Source organism: Rhinopithecus roxellana, chromosome 3, assembly GCF_007565055.1.
Source record: "Rhinopithecus roxellana isolate Shanxi Qingling chromosome 3, ASM756505v1, whole genome shotgun sequence".
Taxonomy (NCBI): Eukaryota; Metazoa; Chordata; class Mammalia; order Primates; family Cercopithecidae; genus Rhinopithecus; species Rhinopithecus roxellana.
In genome coordinates this window covers 158,027,927-158,042,219 of record NC_044551.1, presented here as the reverse complement: position 1 = coordinate 158,042,219, position 14,293 = coordinate 158,027,927, and the positions used below count along the sequence as shown (strand labels likewise).

Here is a 14,293-nt window from a genome sequence, read left to right as displayed (position 1 = left end):
ACTGCACTCCAGCCCTGGCGGCAGAGCGAGACTCCGTCTCAAAAAAAAAAAAAAGAAAAGAAAAAAGAAAAAAATTCTATATAATTAGGAAATTCAAAAGCAAAGATTTGAGTGATATTTATTTGGTAGAAAATATGTGAACATAGGTTGTAAGATTTTTCTCAATGTGTAATTTTTCTCAAGAGCAATTTGTTAAAATGCATGTCAGAGAATGATTTCTCACATTTGTTAAATGCACTCTTTAAAGCAGACACCTCAGACCTCAAACATTGCCTATCCTTTAGAAATATATTTGTGATTCCAAGACATTTAGCTTACCGAGTGTGGGTCTTCAAGTCAATGGGACAATGTCCTACCCATGCCCTGCAATTAACAAGCCATGCCATTATGTAAAAGCCTTTCATCTTTGGTTCCCAAGTTCCAAAAACTACTAAAATGAAGACTCTCTTTACTCTGAAGTACTATGATGCTAAGAGGAAGTAAAACAAAAATTTGAATAACAAAGAGCCTGAAGGTGAAAGTAATTGCCTAAAGTCCCAATAGTAACAAATCTTCAGAGAAAAGCAAAGATGAGGAAGAAAAAGAAATACAGTGCAGTATCTCATGTGATAAAGGTTTGCAATTATTGCTAAATAAATCTCACACTTCAGAGAGAAAACACTTAAAATTCAGTTAAATAAGATTAAGATAATTAAGGCACAACATTTACCAAATCTAACTCACAGACAAAGAAATTGCAATGGAACTTCCTACCCAAATTAGGTGAAACAATAAAACCAGAAGTGAAAATAAATTAATTAAAGCTCACCTTTAAAATAGTATCTGAGGCAAAAGGGACCTCAGCGTCTGCATGATTTGTATTTTGTTCCCAAGAGGCATTGTCACAGAGGAGATCTTGTGAGGGAACCAATTCCGGGGTTACGTTCAGAAAATTAAACTCTGTCTTGGCTGATTGTGAGGCAACACACAGGTTGTAGGAAAAGGGCAATGTTCCCTCACTGTAATTTGGGAGAACCCCAAGTCCAGGCTTGGAGCTGAGACCAGGCTGAAAGCAGCCCCAAGCGTCTGAACTGGAAGAGCGTCGCAGGCGCAGGGCGATCGCCAGAATCACCGCTAAGAGGAAGAGCACCGAGATCAAGGCCAAGGCCACCACCAGGTAAAACTGCAGTTCCGTCTGGGGGTCAGAGGGCTCCGGGTGGCCGCTAAGGTCTGGCAATACCTCTTGCAGACTATCCGCGAAGATTAGGTGCAGCGTGGCGGTGGCGGAGAGTGGTGGCTGTCCTCCATCACGCACAGCGACCAGCAGGCGCTGGCGGGCCGCGTCCCTGTCGCCCAAGGCACGCGCTGTGCGCACCTCACCCGTGCGCAGCCCCAGGCTGAAGAGTCCGGGCTCGCTGGCCTGCAGCACGTGGTAGGACAGCCAAGCGTTGTGTCCCGAGTCTGCGTCCACCGCCACCACCTTGGTCACTAGGTAGCCGGGCTCTGCGGCGCGTGGCACCATATCGAAGAGGGCGGAGCCATCGGGCCCCAGCGCGGGGTACAACACCAGTGGCACATTGTCATTGAGGTCGCCCACTAAAACACGCAGGCTCACGTTGGCGCTGAGCGCAGGTGAGCCCTGGTCGGTGGCCTGCAGTGTGAGTTCGAAGGCGCGCAGCTGCTCATGATCGAAGGCGCGCTGCGCGAACACCACCCCGCTCTGCGCGCTCACGGACACGTAGGATAAAATCTCCCGCGGCTCCAGGTCGCTGGCTACGATGGAGTAGGAAACTTGGCCATTGGGGCCCAAGTCAGGGTCAGAGGCACTGATTTGAGCGATAGAGGCGCCAGGAGGATTGTTCTCTGCCACGTGAACCATGTAGGAAGTCTGTTGAAAAAGTGGGGCATTATCGTTGACGTCGGAGATGTGCAGGGTGACAATTATGCTGGAGGAGAGAGGCGGCTTGCCCCCGTCGGTGGCTGTGATAGTGAGATTGTATTCTGGGATCTCCTCCCGGTCCAGGGCGCCGTCTGTCACTAGTTTGTAATAGTTCTTTGAGGAAGATTTCAAAATAAACTTGGCATTTCTCAACACTTGGCAGTAAACTTCTCCATTTTCTCCAGAGTCTCTGTCTCTCGTTTTTATCAAGGCGATGACTGTTCCTGGTGGCGAATCCTCTGGTAGGGGAGTAAATACTGAAGTCACAATAACTTCAGGTGCACAATCATTCTCATCAAGAATTTCAACTTGGATCCTGCAGTGGGCTGCTAGATCTCCAGGATCTTTTGCTTCAATACTCAGAGTGTAACTACTTGCAATCTCAAAATCCAAATCATCCTTTGTCGTGATTTCTCCTGTTTTTTCATTTAAGTTGAAAAAGCGTTTGACTTGTTCGTCCACATTATGAAAGGAGTAGGTGATCTCCGCGTTTATGCCTTCATCCCGGTCAGTGGCCGTCACTTGAAGCACAAAGAAGCCCGGGGGCACGTCCTCCCTCAGGGTGACCCTGTACACATCCTGGCTGAACACCGGAGGGTTATCATTGGCATCCGTGACTTGGATTCGGATTTGGGTCGTGCCGCTTTGAGGTGGGTCTCCGCCATCCACAGCTGTGAGGACCAGTTGATGGAAACTGTGCTCTTCTCTGTCCAGAGAATGTTTTAGAATCAGCTCAGGATATTTACGTCCATCTGGAGCCTGTTTCTCAGCGAGATCAAAGTACTCGTTGTCATTAAGGTGATATCTTTGTAGTGAATTAGGACCAACATCTGAATCCAGGGCTGGGTCAAGTGGAAATGTTGTACCTGGCTTAGTGGATTCGCCAATTTTTAAATGAATCTTACTCTGTTTGAATAGTGGGGTATTATCATTTATATCCTGCACAATTACTGCTATGTAGAAAATATTTAGTGGGTTTTCAGCGACAGTATCGAAATCCAGAACACACAGAGGCTGCTTCCCGCATATCTGCTCTCGGTCTATTCTGTCACCCACAAGTAAGTCCCCGCTTTCTGGGTTTACTGTGAAATATTCCCTCTCCGCGCTAACCCGCAGCTTCCGGGCAGGCAAGTCCCGGACGCTGAGCCCCAGATCCTTGGCGAGGTTTCCTACGACCGAGTTTTTGGCCAGCTCCTCTGGAATTGAATAGCGGATCTGGTCTGAGAGAGCCCCGGGGAACAAAGACAACAAGAAGGGCAACAGTACCTGCAGCCACCACACCAGCCCGTACCTCCCTGCGCTCGCCTTCATCTTCTGTCTCCCTCGGGCTCCCTTTGCTCCTTTGCCCATAGGAGGAATAAGCCTTCCGAGGATGGCAGAATCCGGGCTCAGGTCACTTTTCCTGCTTTTGTTTTCTGTTTCCGAATCTATACTGGCCTCCTCTGCGTGGTTGGTTTGTGGAGGAAGTTCCCCTCTAAGAGGCTCCCAAAAGCTTCCCTGGATCTTCTCTTCGTTCTTTTGACCGGCAGCGACGCTCAGAGGTTTTCTCAGGAAACTGCACCAATGGCTTGTAAATGTTTGCTAAGAACACTTTTCTTTTCTTCTTCCTCTTTTTTTTTTTTAATTTATGAAGTCTTCATTTGTTTTTAAATATGTGAAATATTCATATAGTTCCAAATTCAAAAGGTGCATTCATCCCTGCTTTAGATGAGGAGAATTGCTTTCACAGGGGAAATGAGTGTTAACGTTTCTTGGGTATCCTTCTGGAGATACGTTTTATATAGTGCAATGGACTTTTATAAATATTCTGTCTCCTTCTATACACAAATGTAAGCATACAACATACCATGTTCTGCACATTGCTTTTATATTTGTTATATCTTAAAGATCATATCAGTACACAGAGAGCTTTCCCATTTATTTTTATAGTTATCTAGTGGCCCATAATATAGTTATCTAGTAGTCCATAATATGAATATACAACAATTTGTTTAATCAACCTTGTTATTTACTAAAAGAAACTCACTGCACATTCTAACAAAAACACATATTTTAAAAAATTTGATTTTAGGTTATAAATTATCTACTGCTTTCCTAGGCCTTTAAAACATGTGGCACTCTCATTCTGGAATATATTCCTAATGCCAACACCTGAATATGTTTGACACAGTTTCAGGCCAATTGAGCATTTCCAAATTATATTTTATGGCTTAATCACTTTAAACAATCTCTCCTCAGATGTGAGTTGTCTCTCAACATTCACTTATTATTTCTGCTTTCTGCTCACCAACCCAGGTAACTGCATATCATATTCCAGCTTACTCTACGTATCGCACCACAACTTTCTATGAATACAAAACCATGTGGAAACTAAAACTCTCTTTTGTAAATCAAATTGAGGCATGTTCCACAGTCTATCACTACAACTTTCAGTTATCAAATTACACTGATTCGTGTAAGCATATGCATTCATGAATTTTGAATTAACTCACAGAACTAAATGAAAGCACAAAGAACAAAAGTGTTGTATGTCCCCTACACACAAAATATTTTTCCCCATATAAAATAATCCCAGAGCCACATGGTGGCAGAAATATCTGATAGCAATTTGTAGCAATAGGGATGAGGCCAACTTACTAAGCAGCATAAATCATATCAGTCCAGAACCCAAGTAACTCAACCTTTGAAAGAGGCTCACATGATGAAAAGAGAAAAGACTCCAAAAACTCGTATTTTCCTTAGAAATCAAGAAAGTCTCGCCTTTTCACAAGATGGCACCAAAAGCGAAGAAGGAAGCTCCTGCCCCTCCTAAAGCCAAAGCCAAAGCCAAAGCGAAGGCTTTAAAGGCCAAGAAGCCAGTGTTGAAATGTGTCCACAGCTACAAAAAAAAGAAGACCCGCACATCACCCACCTTCCGGCGGCTCAAGACACTGCGACTCCAGAGGCAGCCCAAATATCCTCGGAAGAGCGCCCCGAGGAGAAACAAGCTTGACCACTATGCTATCATCAAGTTTCCGCTGACCACTGAGTCTGCCATGAAGAAGATAGAAGACAACAACACACTTGTGTTCACTGTGGATGTTAAAGCCAACAAGCACCAGATTAAACAGACTGTGAAGAAGCTCTATGACATTGATGTGGTCAAGGTCAACACCCTGATTCGGCCTGATGGAGAGAAAAAGGCATATGTTCGACTGGCTCCTGATTACGATGCTTTGGATGTTGCCAACAAAATTGGGATCATCTAAACTGAGTCCAGCTGCCTAATTCTAAATATATATATATATATATCTTTTCAACAACAACAACAACAAAAAGAAATCAAGAAAGTCTCAATAGTGATGTCATGATAGGCAATTTAAAAATTATTAAAGTTACTTCTAGAATCTACGTAAATATAAGTGAAATTAACTTTGAAATATTTCTCATAATCACAGGAGTGCACCAAACGAACCACGCATAGTCACTGCTGGTGCATCTCAGAACAGCAACAAGAAAATATTTGAAATATAACAGTTCATTGAGAAAATATCTGTTAAAGTTATATCTAAAAGTTAAACTCATAAGTTGCCAGTATTCTTAAATTGATGTTGCCTATTATAATGCAAAATACCCTTTCAAGGAAGGAAAAGTAAACTTCAAGTAAAGCATGGTACAGTGTAAAAATAGGAAATTAAAAAATCCTCAGTGCAGATCCAACAATAACTTCATGAGAAAGAATATTGTAAATGTGAATTTACACAATTGCCTTCTATTTCACAGGTCTCTTGTATCTTTGCAGTAACACCTAAGGGAAAAGGAAATTTATTTTTTATTTTATTTTACTTTATTTTATTTTATTTCTTGGAGACAGAGGCTTGCTTTGTCACCCAGGCTGGAGTACAGTGGCATGATCTCAGCTCATTGCAACCTCTGCCTCCCAGGTTCAAGCAATTCTCATGTCTCAGCCTCAGGGTAGCTGGGACTACAGGTGTGCACCACCAGGCCCGGCTAACTTTTTGTATTTTAGTAGAGACTGGGTTTCACCATGTTGCCCAGACTGGTCTCAAACTCCTGAGCTCAGGCAATCCACCCTCCTCACACTCCCAAAGTGCTAGGATTACCGCACCCAGCACAGAAAAGGACATTTAAGGAAATGAGATGGTTTAGAGTTGTAAAATTAGAAAATTCTGGCTGAAACTACAACTGAATGAAGACCAAAAAGGATAATAAACAACATTTTTGTGTGGTAAAGACTGTTGGTCATTACTGAAGTGTCATCCACCAGTTCTCTTTACAGCAATAAAATATTAAAAGAGGCACCTTTATTTGATATATTACATATATAATGGGAGACATTCACACAACTCTGTCTATATTTCAGTGTGGTATGATCTACCATAAGATTGACTCACCTGAAGATTAAGGTCTCCTTTTGTTTCAAGTAAATCCTGAGTTATCAGAAGAGGCTCGCTTTTCTCACAGCTCTCCCGGCTGATGAGCGTGTCCGCATAGTTGGGCTGGGGGAAGATCAGATGACTCTTCCTCGAGTCTGCGGTGAGGGAGACCTCGTGGGAGTAGGTCTGCAGGAAAGCCCGAACCCCGTCCACGCCCACAAAGTGCGAGGCAGGCACACCTGCCAACCTGCTGCCTTCAGCGTGAAGCAGGCGTGACTTGTGCCAGCATCTCAGCTTGAGTGCTAGCAGCACCATGACAAAAGCCAGGAAGACGCAGGAGACAGCGGCCACTGCCACCACGAGATAAAGTGTGAGGCCCGAGTCGTCTGGGTCTGCTGAAGGCTTGAGGCTACCCAAGTCAGCCAGGACATCTGGGATGCTGTCGGCCACAGCCACAGTGAGTGTGACGGTGGCCGAGAGAGGGGGCTGGCCATGGTCCTGGACGACCACTACAAGGCTCTGCTTGAGCGCATCTCTGTCCAGCAGGGCCCGTGCGGTGCGCACCTCGCCTGTGTGCAGCCCCACTGCAAATAGTCCCGGCTCGCTGGCCTTGAGTAGGCGGTAGGACAGCCAGGCATTCTGGCCTGAGTCTCTGTCCACTGCCACCACTTTGGTCACCAGGTAGCCGGAATCTGCGGAGCGGGGTGCCAGCTCCACACCAGTGGAGCCATCTGTAGGGAAGGTGGGGTACAGGATCTCAGGGACATTGTCGTTCTGGTCCAGCACAAAGAGGCTCACTGACACATTGCTGCTGAGTGGAGGGTCTCCACTGTCACTGGCTGTCACCAGTAGCTGCAGGTCTCTAAGCTGCTCATAGTCGAAGGAGCGAAGTGCATATAGGATCCCAGTATTGGAGTTGATGGAGACATAGGAGGACAGGGGTGCACCCTGGAAGGTGTCTTCGGCCAGGGAGTAAGTGATTAGGGCATTGTCACCACTGTCAGGGTCTTGAGCAGTCATAGATAAGATGGAGGCTCCTCTGGGGTTGTTTTCAGGAATGTAGGCAAGGTAGGAAGCATGAGGGAAAGTGGGTGGGTTGTCATTGATGTCCATCACCTGCAGTGAAATATAAGTTTCTGTAGACAGTGGAGGAATTCCCTGGTCAGTTGCAGTTACAGTGATGTTATATTCTGAGACTTCTTCCCTGTCCAGTGCTCTGTGTGTCAACAACCGATAATAATTTTCATAGGTCTTTTCAAGTGTGAATGGCAGATTATCTGGAATAGAACATGTGACTAGGCCATTTCCTCCTGAGTCACTGTCATGCACGTTGAAAAGTGCAATTACTGTACCCGGGGAAGAAGTTTCCTGGACTGAGCTGGTGAGAGATGTAACTGTGACTTCTGGTGCATTGTCATTTTCATCCAGAACTGTCACCAGTACCTTGCTTCTAGCCCGGAGGCCAGGCCCATCATGGGCTTCTACATCTATGTCATAGAATCCAGAGTCCTCATAATCTAGATCCCCCAATATTGTTATATCCCCACTCAGAGAATTTAACTGAAATAGCTGTGATATTTTGTCTCTTACTTTCCGGAAAGAATACGTCACGTCTCCATTGGCTCCTTCATCTGGATCAGTGGCTTTTATGGTGAGTAGCCGAGTGCCTACAGGAACGTTCTCACGAACACTTACGTGGTACTTGGGCTGAGTGAACACGGGAGCATTATCGTTGGTATCCACAAGTATTATGAGAATCCTGGCAGTGCCAGAGCGAACCGGGTCACCTCCGTCGAAGGCGGTGAGAACGAGATGGTGAACTGCCTCTTCCTCGCGATCTAGAGCACGTTCCAGCACCAGCTCTGGGTACTTAATCCCATCGGCCCCGCTTTGCACGTCCAGGGAAAAGTAACCGTTTGAGTTGAGCTGGTAACCCTGAAGGCAGTTTACCCCTACATCCGGATCAAAAGCTTCAGGAAGAGGAAATCTCGTCCCAGGATTTTCATTTTCAGCAACTTTTATTTCCCTTTGTTCTGTCCCAAAACTGGGTGGGTTATCATTAACATCGATTATTTCCACCTCTACCCGCAAAATCTTCACTGTATCTTCTAGGAGAATCTCCAGTATTGTCACACAGTTTGGAGATCTGTCGCAGAGCTCCTCCCGGTCTATTCTACCCGAGGTGACCAAGCTGCCGCTGCGCGGGTTCAAGGCGAAAAGCTGCGTCCTACCTCTGGAGACGATGCGGACCCCGCGCTCCACCAGCTCCCGGGGCGCCAACCCCAGGTCCTTGGCGATGTTGCCCACCACTGAGCCTTCTTCCTGCTCCTCAAACACCGAGTAGCGGATCTGTTCGGCCCTAATTTCCCCCAGAATCCCCAGGAGAAGGCAGATTTGGAGCAGCCGGGTGCGGTCTGGGCTAGCAGGAGGCGCCGCCATTACAACCCCGCCGCGGAGTCGCCTGTGCTCTGGTTTTCCCTCTGTCGAGGCCTGAGGAGCCCCAGGATCTTCTGGGTCCAAAATAAAGTGCATTCACAGCCGGAGCTCTCAGGGCTTCCGCTTGAAGCTTTCATACAGCTCCAGAGCCAGTGCTTTGTGCTGCAGAAATCTTGTGATTCTGATTAAATTTCTGGTTTGTCTTTTCCCCCGATTGGTGAACAGCGACACCCAGAGTCTTAACCTGTTACTGCAATTTATTCTTGGTAAAAAAAAGTTTACTTTTTATACACGTTTCTATTCCTATTTTTCCCAAGATAATAAAAGTCAAATTCCTGTTTTTGATTTGCAACGAAAATTCAAGAATGATCCAAATCTTCCTGTACAATAAACTTTATAAAGTTATTTATTTTCTTAGAGAAAATACGACGATTTTTTTTTCTAAGAATGTGTTCTCCATCTTTTCAGTTTTCATATTGTTCATCCCCACAGCCCATTCTCAGTACAGCGTATTGTGTGAGGGACATATTTATCTCTCCTAAAGACAAAGGTGGACTTGAAAAATGGAGGAGACGATAAGTGAAAAGACAGTGGGACAGGAACTTGGAGGTTCGGCTTTAGTCCCCATTTATGCAGTAACAAGTTTCCTTACATGAGTTGACCCTCTAGAACCTGGGGCAATGCTTCAATTCATTTGCAAAAAACCCACCCACTGTTCAAGAGTTAGCCTTACCCCTGTACGAATGAGATTGACAAATACCATAATAGGTTTGGGAAGAGAATTTGCTCCTTAATTTTGTATACAACACATTCTTGGCCACAAGCTATGCATATGACTATCTTGTTTACAATGTGTTCTCAATCTTTAGAACAATACCTTTCATAGAGTAGTAACTTTTTTATGAAGCCTTTCAATGTTTCATGAATGACCGGTTCAAATGCAAAGCCTAAAACAATGGGTAAATAACTCTGATCTTAAAAATAAAAAAGAAATAAAAAGAAAAGTTAGACTGAAGAACTATAAAGTGCAGATAATAGTTTAGTAATTTTTTCACATGACACATTCAGTATTATTTTACTACAATTTCTAACTTTACTTTAGCTCTCACTTTAGAAACAGCCAGTAAAATGAAATGTTTTGGTAGCTGAACATGGATTATCATTGCACGTGCCATCGCTTTCTTGCTTATGGCTACATACAGTAATTTATTAATCTGAGAAAATTTGAGACAAAGCAGTACATCAGTTCTTAAGCTTATTCCTCCTCACTTAACAAGTAGCAGTAGAAATGACTCATACAAAAGTGCATTAGCTATACAGAATTTAAAAACCTCAGACTTTGAGAGAGTAGATTAAAGGTATTTTTCACAATCCTCAAAGACTGCACAAACTCCGGATGATTGAGAAGTGAAATAAGATGTTTGGAAATAAATTTGACAGTATGCATTAAAAAAAAACTCAATATGTTTATAGATTTAACTAATTCCTCAGAAATCTATACTAAAGAAACAGGAAGTATGGAAAATGCTTTATAAACCCAAATGTTCATTACATTCCTTGTTTAAATAGAGACAAAATAGAAAGAGCATAAAAATAAATCATTTAGGAATGGTTAAAAAATTATGAAATATCATTGACTGAAATTATACAGTGGGAATAATATTGACTCAAAGTTAGTGATGCAAATGTAAAATTGGACAATATTTGCTACTTGTGATGAGACAAAGTGTTAAGAGTCTTAATAATTGGAAGGCTGTGTTACATATACATGCTGCTGCAAAAAGACAAACTAGAATGTAATTGATGAAGATGAACATAAACTTTAACTTTGGTGAGAAGAACTCTAAATATATTTATAAAGAGCTAAGAATAAGATGACTTGAAAATATCAAGTATCGCATATCAACTAAGAAAAGGCACTGCTATTACTAAGAGTGTTAACATCTAGGAAACAGGTCTCTTTAGCAAGATTTGCCAACCATACAGAAATGTCAACAGTAAAGATTGAAAATTAAATTGCCAAGACTACTGAGCAATCAAGAAAGCAATCTCCATCTATCCAATACCCCTCCCCCAGTAGATACCATCACCAGAACAATGAAAGAAAATCAAAATTACTTCTGCACCAATGAGAAGAAAATGTAATTATATAATTTTTTTTTTTTTTAAGACAGGGTTTCCCTCCTGTCACCCAGGCTGGAGTGCAGTGGCACACTCTTGGCTCACTACAATCTCCACCTTCCGGGTTCAAGCGATCCTCCTGTCTCAGCTTCCCGAGTAACTGGGACTACAGGCACGTGCTACCACACCCAAATAATTTTTGTATTTCTAGTAGACAAGGTTTTACCATCTTGGCTATGCTGGTCTCAAACTCCTGACTTCAAGTGATCCACCTGCCTCAGCCTGGTTAAGTGCTGGGATTACAGGCTTGAGCCACCGCTCCCGGCCGCAATATATAAAATTTAACTAGATTTGCAGAAACTCACGTGCGAAGACAAAGAAGGGTCATAAGCGAGTTTGTGATCTTCATTACTGGCACAAACAATCATAGAAGGATCATCACACAGCAGATCCTGAGGGGGAGCCATTTCAGGTGGCAGGCTGAGAAAATTAAATTCTGTCTTTGCAGAATGAGAGGCAACACATAGATTGTAGGAATAGGGCAAAGTCCCCTCGCCGTGGTTGGGAGGAACCCCGGGCCCAGACTTGGAGCAGAGACCCGTTTGAAAACAGCCCTCAGTGTTGAGGCTGGAGGAATGTCGCAGGCGCAGGGCGATCGCCAGAATTACCGCGAGGAGAAAGAGCACTGAGATCAAGGCCAAGGCCACCACCAGGTAAAACTGCAGTTCCGTCTGGGGGTCAGAGGGCTCAGGGCTGCCGCTAAGGTCTGGCAATACCTCTTGCAGGCTATCCGCGAAGATTAGGTGCAGCGTGGCGGTGGCGGAGAGTGGTGGCTGTCCTCCATCACGCACAGCGACCAGCAGGCGCTGGCGGGCCGCGTCCCTGTCGCCCAAGGCACGCGCTGTGCGCACCTCACCCGTGCGCAGCCCCAGGCTGAAGAGTCCGGGCTCGCTGGCCTGCAGCACGTGGTAGGACAGCCAAGCGTTGTGTCCCGAGTCTGCGTCCACCGCCACCACCTTGGTCACTAGGTAGCCGGGCTCTGCGGCGCGTGGCACCATATCGAAAAGTGCAGAGCCATCAGACCCCAGCGCGGGGTACAGCACCCGTGGCGCATTGTCATTGAGGTCGCCCACCAACACTCGCAGGCTCACGTTGGCGCTGAGCGTCGGGGAGCCCTGGTCGCAGGCCTGCAGTGTGAGTTCGAAGGCGCGCAACTGCTCGTGGTCGAAGGCGCGCTGCGCGAACACCACCCCGCTCTGCGCGCTCACGGACACGTAGGACAACAGCTCCTGCGGCTCCAGGTCACTGGCCAGAATAGTGTAGGAGACGCTGCCGTTGGGTCCCAAATCCGGGTCGGAGGCGCTCACTTGTGCAATAGAGGCGCCAGGTGGGTTGTTCTCAGCCACATGGACCACGTAGGAGGCCTGATGGAAAACAGGTGCATTGTCGTTGATGTCGGAGATGTGCAGGGTGATGCTTGTCCTGGAGGAAAGGGATGGTTTGCCCTTGTCGGTGGCTATGATTGTGACGTTGTAGTCTGCTGTCTGCTCCCGGTTTAGGGCTCCACCAATCACCATCTTGTAAAAATTCTTCGAGGTGGATTCTAATTTGAAAGGAACTTCTTCCTGAATATAGCATGTCACCATGCCATTTTGCCCAGAATCCTTGTCTCGCACTTTTATGAGGGCTATTACAGTTCCAAGGTCTGAATCCTCTGGAATCTGGTTAGAGAAGGACATGAATGTCACCTCAGGGGCATTGTCATTCTCATCAACGATTTCTATTTGAACATTACAGTGAGCTGTGTGTACTCCTCCATCCTTGGCTTCTACACCCAACACATATCTACTTGTTTCTTCAAAATCCAATGTGCCACTGGTTGTGATGTCGCCGGTATTTGGATTGAGATTGAAGAGGCTGGTACTTATTGGGGAATTGAGGAAGGCATAGGTGATCTCTGCATTAATGCCCTCATCCTGGTCTGTGGCCATCACCCGCAGCACGGAGGTTCCCCACGGCACGTTTTCTTGGAGGCTAACCCTGTATACATCCTGGCTAAACATGGGAGCATTATCATTGGCATCGGTGACTCGGATCCAGATGTGGGTGGTGCCGCTTAGAGGCGGGTCCCCGCCATCCACGGCAGTCAGGATTAAGCGATGAGAGCTCTGATGTTCCCTGTCTAGAGGTTTTTCCAGCAGTAATTCCGGATATTTACTTCCATCAGGACTTTCCTTCGTTGACAGAGAGAAGTATTGATTGGGGTTGATGGTGTATATCTTCAGTGAATTGCCTTCCACATCTGCATCTTGCGCAGAATCCAGAGAGAATTTTACCCCGGGTAAGGCTGACTCACAAATTTCTAAGTTAATACCTTTTGCAAGGAAATGTGGTGCATTGTCATTAATATCTTGGATTACAACAACCACGTGGAAAACATTCATTGGGTTTTCAGCGACCGTTTCGAATTCTAGTGCACACTCAAGTTTCCTTCCGCAAATCTTCTCTCGATCTATCCTACCGTTCACTAACAAATCCCCGCTCTCCAAATTAACGTTGAAATAATCCTCTGCACTAACCCGCAGTTTTCGAGTTGGCAACTCCTGGACACTGAGGCCCAGATCCTTAGCAAGGTTCCCCACCCGTGAGCCGTTGGCTAGCTCCTCTGGAATCGTGTATCGGATCTGCTGGGAGATGGCCCCGCAGAACAAAGACAGCAGAAAGAGAAACAGTACCTGACTTTTCATCGTTTCGGCTTCTCTGACTTTCTGCATTTCAGGAACTCTCCGCGGAGCTTCTTTTCTCTGGGATGTTTTTTAAAAAGCAATGACAGCACCCTGCACTTCTGTAATTTGAGCGTAAGACTTATCAGTTAGGCGCTCGAGGGTGAACAGGGGCAGCGTCTGTGCTCAGTGCACCGGACAAAGCAGGAAGGCACCCTGCCTGACGCTCTTGCAGAATCGAGAGGCCTTCACTTCCTTTTGGTCGACAGCGGCGCCCAGAGGTTGTCTTGGAAAACTGCACAGTGCCCAGCTATTTATCCTCAAAGCGCAACCTCTTGAATCTATGTACCCTGTCTTTAATTTGCTGGAAGGAACCAAATACTCACATTTTCCCCTTTACATTTCAATTTTCTAGTTTGTCATCATCACATAAGGGTCTTCATCATTTTGTATTCTTTTTTCATTTAAAAAATTCACAAGTCACACAGTCATTTTTTTCAGTTTTGGGGGCAAAAAAAATCTTCAGTGATTTCACTGTATTTATAAACTCTGGCATGACTGCTGTATCCATATAAGTGAATTGATAATTTTTATTTATACTTTTAGTGGACTAAAATACTTACCTTTCTGTAAATTCATTGGAATAAGTTCCCTTATCTAGTATTTTAAATCTCTCCATATATATGTTATCAAGTCAGTACTACTTTTCAAAGATATTT

The 14,293-nt window shown here is 45.1% G+C and overlaps 2 protein-coding genes and 1 pseudogene across 9 annotated transcripts in view; 1 reads left to right on the top strand and 2 right to left on the bottom strand.

The window, feature by feature from the left end:
• The window catches only part of LOC104681863 (protocadherin gamma-C4), a 191,594-nt gene that overhangs the window by 158,746 nt on the left and 18,555 nt on the right, over positions 1-14,293 (bottom strand). Inside the window, exons 1-2 of one of the 7 annotated variants that reach the window (XM_010388237.2) lie at positions 809-3,779; positions 319-363 (exon numbers count right to left, since the gene is read on the bottom strand). The exons of 3 other annotated variants lie outside the window; for them this stretch is intronic. In XM_010388237.2, coding sequence (XP_010386539.2) covers positions 337-363; positions 809-3,268 — 2,487 coding nt within the window. In that variant the 5' untranslated portion in view covers positions 3,269-3,779 and the 3' untranslated portion in view covers positions 319-336. Of the gene's footprint in view, positions 1-318; positions 364-808; positions 3,780-6,312; positions 8,977-9,184; positions 9,286-14,293 lie in introns of those variants that run through there. 3 more of the 7 variants (XM_030927779.1, XM_030927781.1, XM_010388241.2) reach the window with 3 other exon arrangements.
• On the top strand, positions 4,690-5,219 carry LOC104681815 (annotated as a pseudogene). The gene has a single exon (XR_004056442.1). The product of XR_004056442.1 is annotated as a 60S ribosomal protein L23a pseudogene (transcript).
• Positions 11,193-13,739, bottom strand: PCDHGB1 (protocadherin gamma subfamily B, 1). The gene has a single exon (XM_010388239.2). It carries the CDS (start codon positions 13,623-13,625, stop codon positions 11,193-11,195), a length of 2,433 nt encoding a protein of 810 aa, XP_010386541.1. The 5' UTR covers positions 13,626-13,739.